This window comes from Notothenia rossii (genome assembly GCF_949606895.1).
Source record: "Notothenia rossii genome assembly, chromosome: 12".
NCBI classification, from domain to species: domain Eukaryota; kingdom Metazoa; phylum Chordata; class Actinopteri; order Perciformes; family Nototheniidae; genus Notothenia; species Notothenia rossii.
The window spans coordinates 20,450,535-20,456,607 of NC_136911.1; the positions used below are offsets into that span (position 1 = coordinate 20,450,535).

The 6,073-nt window shown below is 42.1% G+C and overlaps 1 protein-coding gene across 5 annotated transcripts in view; it reads left to right on the plus strand.

The window, feature by feature from the left end:
- Positions 1–6,073, plus strand: part of atp8a2 (ATPase phospholipid transporting 8A2) — a 56,600-nt gene that overhangs the window by 247 nt on the left and 50,280 nt on the right. For 3 of the 5 annotated variants that reach the window (XM_079661572.1, XM_079661574.1, XM_079661573.1), the window contains exon 2: positions 3,197–3,298. The exons of the other annotated variants lie outside the window; for them this stretch is intronic. In XM_079661572.1, coding sequence (XP_079517698.1) covers positions 3,197–3,298 — 102 coding nt within the window. The remainder of the gene's footprint in view (positions 1–3,196; positions 3,299–6,073) is intronic. 5 annotated transcript variants of the gene reach the window in all.

Here is a 6,073-nt window from a genome sequence, read left to right on the forward strand (position 1 = left end):
AGCCAAAAAACAACAACAAACACCTTATTTAATCTTTGCACAGTTAACGCTTTCACCAGCCTTTTAATTCGAGATCTGTCATCTGACATCGCAAGATCTCTGTCTCAGTGTTGATAACAGGCTATCGGGCCTGAACACAATCGTGCGTATTTAATGTGCTTGGCATAATAACGGGATTTGTTCGGAACTGCGGCATGCATGCGACTTGCTGTACCGGTATCTAGCCTCCAGTCTCGACTTTTTTTTTGGCAGAGGATGCAAGGGCAAGCGGACTGCAGGTGTCTGCTTCAGATGGCCCGGTATGCCCTTTATGTGAATTGGCAATCTTACATAAGATAATACAACATGTGTGTTCCTGCTAGGATGAGAACGAGTATCGCGTGACCTTAAAACTCACTAAAATAGAATATAATGTATTTCCCATGACATCAATATGGTAACAGATAGTTGTGTTGCAACAGCTCCTCGGATCCAGGCCACCTGAATGACAACATGGGATTTTCTTATGGGTTGATTCGACTGGCTTAAATATTTCTATAATATACAGTATATATTCGAAGGAGTTATACATTATCTCTCGATAGAGTACACTGTATTCCTCTTGGCATCAATATGGTATTAGATAATTGTGCTGCAACAGCCTCTTGTACCCAGAACATATTGGATATTTTCTTATGGATTGACTCGCTTACATTCTTATAAAATAAATATGAAGGATTTCTATGCATTTGAAATCCCAAGCTCATATAGATCATTCCAAGAACAGCCTATTTCCTTGCCCCACGTGACCGTCTGGAGAGCACACCTGACCTGAAGGCCATCAACATCCTGTTTCAACAACACAGGTTTCTACACCTGTTTTCTACTAGATGCTATTTGAACCAAAGCTGTTATTTTTGACTCCCCATGACTGAGTGTTTAGTGAGGGATACTTTTTGGGAGAAAATGCTTCATATTTCCCCGGGAAGGAGCTAGAAACACAAAGCTGCATCGGATGATTTCACACATCACAAACAGATGTCGGAATGGAAGAGAGGAGCGTGTGTTTTGCTCATCCAGTGGCTTTTAATAGTGACTGGCACATATTGTTGTGCTTTGCTGATGTGTGTGTTTGTGTGTGTTCTGTATGTGCGGCTGCATGCCTCACGCAGCTTCCAGAAATAGAAAGCAGGGCAAATTGTGAGAAGAGATGAGCGCCAACTGGGCCACACTGTCCTCAGGCCAGAGGTTCTCTCATATATATATATATATATATACTTTTTCACAGGTCAAAGGTTAAAGGCATTCAGCATCCATTTCAAATATAGAAGCATACATTTTTCACAGTATTATTACAAGCCATTATATATTTTTGTAGAATAGAATATCAGATGGTCTCACCGCTGTTATATTTACCTACGCAGAGCTTAAGTGCTGACTTTCACTAGTTAATTTCTTGTTTGTATTGGAGCAATTGTCGTGGGGCTTCCAGTAACTCGACTGGATACTGTTCTGCTTTCTTGGAACTGACGAGTGTTTACTACTGCCACATTTATAGCATGGGTGTGAAGGGGAAGCACGAGTGTCATATTGCTGCCTTCACTGTGACCTCATGTATCCTGACCTCTTTAATCTTTGCTCCAATTAGCAAACTTCCGACCTGCCATACCCCGGGTGACGTCTGCAGCTACCAATCTCTCACATTAGGCTTGTTTGAGATAAGCGAGACCGACGCAGACCTGCCCGATTGCGATCAACGTCTTGCTAGTGCGTTGCAGGATGGTTAGTCATTTTTGTCCGACTTGCTCTGGAGGCTCGCCTACATGAGACGTTGAAATCTTGCGGGACAAAGACGCCCGCAGCCTTGAGAGCGAGGCGCGGCGAGACGGCGCAGTTCCTCTCCACGGGCTGCGGAAGCGAAATGCTTGATGGGAAACGACTCGCTGGTATCTCGAGCTGAGCGCTCATTGGTGGTTTTTACCACGTGCTGGTGATAAAACTCTCCAATCGGCTCGGCAAAAGTTTGTTGTTGTTTTGTGTCAGTTTTACGTAGCCACTTCCATTCACATTTTTCATCATTGTTCCACAATGTTTATCATCATGAAATTAATATCTATATATTTTTATACTATACTTGGACTGCTTACCGTTTTCATACTTTATATATCTTAGCATATTCATACACACTGTTCATACTGCTCACAGGCTGCTGTGTATATTCATACCCCTCACTGTTTATTCATCATTCAATTCATTCTATATTTTATTCTGTAGATTGTGTACATTACTTTTCACTTTACTGCTTGTTGCACTCCTGGTTGGAAGCTAAACTGCATTTCGTTGTCTCAGTACCTGTAATATGTGAAATAACAATAAAGTTGAATCTAATCTTGAGCAGGAACAAATGTATTTACTTAGTACATATCTAACATTAACGATTAAACACATTTGTGCATTCTTCATAAATGCAAACCAGGTCAAGCCGACTCTGGAGGCGGCGGTATGCACCTTAAAGTTGTTTGCAATCCGCCAAAAAAACTAGAGAAGAAGAAGAAGAAGAAGAAGATGAAGAAGCCGACTCCGAGCTGTCCGACTTCAGGCGAGCTTTTTGAGACCTCCCCCGGCTGCAATCGGCTATTCTCGTCTACTTTCGAGCCTAGTAACTCTGAAACAGATCATTATTTTATTTCATTTTCATTTGAAAGGACCATGAAAAGACATTAAAAAAAACCCTAGCTTTAGATAGTACGATATACGAAAACAAGTATTTAAATTATAAAACAAATGAAAACAGCATTGGTCAGCCCTTAGGATTTATGTTTAAGTGTAAGAGCACATCGCTCCCTTTGTTGATATCATTCGTTTGTGCAAGTCATGCAGCTCAGCCAACCATCAACAATGCATATGTTTGGGAAAGATAATGCCTGGTAGTCATGGCTGCCAAGCAAACGAAGGTGTCATTGGGGAGATAGAGTGAAACCCAAGTAATTTCAGCAATGATGTACTTACAAAGGTTGAACACAGGGGGGCGCTTCTGCTCAAGCTAAGTCCATTCTGTGTGCATCTCTTCAGAACTACAGCCATGAAAATCATTTCACTATTAATACATCCATCACAAGCTATATTTACATTAGAGTGATTGACACATTGTGTTTATTGACATCTTGTCTTGTGTGTGTGTTGTTTCCTCCTGCCGCGGCCTCTCTGGTGCCCACAGAGCAGTTAGTGTTGACCACCCTTAGGCAGGAGGCTTCTGACCTGCAGGACCCAGGCCAAGGGGCTACTTTGTCTGCCCGCCTCACGGACAGGTTTGACAAAAGTGAGTTTGCTCGAATTAGACTGGATGACGCCACATTTGTGTCCGGAGTCCTTTTAGGTGCATGGCCACCAGCTAGAGGAGCAGGTGTCTCCAAACCCCCGGCCCTCAAGAGCTACATGTCCTGCTACGTCTCTGGTTCTTATCTGACATGATTTCCCTGCTGCGGACCCTGATAATCTGTAGCTCCTCTGGGCCTGGAGGGATTAATGCAGAAACCTTCCACCGCATGTGCTTCAAGAAAGTGGGGTCATGTCAGTCAGAGGTAGGAAGTAACTAAGTACATTTACTCACTGTACTTAAGTAGAATTTTGAGGTACTTTACTTGAGTATTTCCAAATGTATGCTACTTCTACTCCACTACCTTTTTAAAAGGGACAGTGTAATTTTACTTCACTACATTTATTTAACAGCTTTAGCTACTTTTAACAAAATGCATCTCTAAAAATAAAATTAGAAGACTAACTCTTTAAGTCAAATATTTTAAAGTTTACAACATTAAAATGCTACTTGATGCATTATCTAGAAATATCACATATATAATTATATACACATGTTAAGACCATTTCTCTGCACCATGATTACTTTGACTTTTTATACTTTAAGTACATTTTGCTGATAATACTTTTACTTAAGTAAGGTTTTGAACACAGCCCTTTTACTTGTAATGAAGTGTTTTGACACAAATGAATTAGTACTTTTACTCAAGTAAAGCATCCGAATACTTCTTCCACCACTGATGTCAGACCATGCCAATGACGACAGATGGATTTCACTGGGCACATTAAGCTAGACTTTTATTACCAACACACATGCATGCAGTAGAACACAAAACATATCAGTGTGTGTGTGTACATGGCATATCTATATACAGCATGTACATGAACATGGCTGCATGCGTGTATGACACATAAGTGGATTTAGAGAGGAAGCACGTTGGTTAGAAGCATGTCGTATTGCAAGTTTTTCTGGCTTCAAACCCTCTATGTTCACCCCTATGTGTGCTAGCCTGGTCCCATAAGTCAGTGTGTGTGTGTGTATATTTGTGAATATGCTTACATTTGTGTTGTGTGTGTGTGTTGCTGTGTCACCTGTAGGATTATCAGGTTATATATTAGCAGCAGGTGAAGTTGCAGAGCAGACACAGAGGGGATTATCCTGCTCATTACAGTGGCTTCTTAAGAGGCTTTCTTGCCTTACTTTTTACTCGGAGGCAAATGGAGCCACTGGGACCGCCTGAGGCTAGTTCGACCAAGAGCTGCTCGTAGGGGCCTGCGGGTCGGGGACGGGACAGCCATGGGACGTGGAAGTCAGCCGGACCGACGACGCTCCGTTGGTAATGCTATTCTAACCACACAGCAGGGTCGTAGGGGGAAGATCTCGAGTGTTTTCTCACGAGATTGAAAGGTTTTGAATCAGCGTTTAGCTCAAGAACACGTTGGGAGGCTCGTGGCTGTCGGGGTATTAACACCTAAGACCTTGCTGTTAGGGGGCAATGACTTTGCGTCCATGTTTCCATCTGTGGAAAACAAAATAGCTGGGATGCTCTCTGATTGCCATCGTGCAATTTTGTATTTATTACATTTTTGACAGTTTTTAAGATAACAGAAATGTGTAAACCGCCAGCATCTATCCTACGTTACTTAAAGGTTCCATGTCATGGCCATTTCTACTGATCATAATTCCATTGTTGAGGTCTACTAAAATAGATTTATACTGTGCAATTTTCCAAACTCACATTGGTTTCTCAAACAGCATCTCTGTAAAGTATGTGTAATCACTCTCTGTCCTAAACGGCTTGTTGGAGCTCCTGCCCCCCTTCTCCCTGTGAGCCCAGTGGCCGTCTGCGAGACAGCGAGACACAGCAAAACCCAGCCCGAACACACACACACACACACCCGCAGCCTGGCTGGGAGTTTGTGTGTGTGCTCACACACCGACTCACAGCCTCGCCGCGTCCCGCCGTCTCAGAGAGGAAAAAATCGGCGGAGCTGCAGCTGAGAAAAGATTGAGTGTGTGTGTGTTAGGAAGTCTTAACATAACGGCTCCAGGGATTGGTCTATTTGGAGCAATGGGTCCATTTGGGTATGGGCACGTCAAAGAACCCAGGAAGAAAACAATGGAAAAAGAGAAATCCCCAACGAGGCGTTCTGGGCAGCATAGACAGGTCTTTCCTGTGTCAGAGTTTTACTCACTACAGGGTGTACTTTGAGGGTTTTGACTCTGCAGACCGTTTACATGCAGAAAAAGCTACATAACACACAAGGGGATGGGTAATAACCGGAAAAGCATGACATGGGACCTTTAAATCAAATGTATTTTACACAAATGTATGAGGTCAGTTGAAAGCAATAATATTAAGTTTAGATAAATATTATATTAGGTTCAACTTAACATTATTACTTTCAACCAACCCAATACAGTTATGTGACATTTATTGACATAATACATATAATTAAAAGATAGCATTTCAGTTTTTTCATTTAATCTTGTTGGGTGCTTCAACAGCTGGGGATGATTGAAGCTATTCTTCTGTGACTGCTGTTTTGATTATTTCCTTTCTGGCTCATTTACTTTCCACTCTGGTTGAGGTGATTGAATGAAATGCATTAAACATGATTCAATTAAACATGTAAGCCCCGAAATCTTTTATTTATGCCATTTAAAAGCACAATTCTGGCAAGTCTGTGCTAATTAACGCGGCGGCTGTTTCTTGAGTCTTGGCACCGAGGCACAGCTTCTGGTGAAATATGCTCTGCCATACTGGAAAATGTGGAT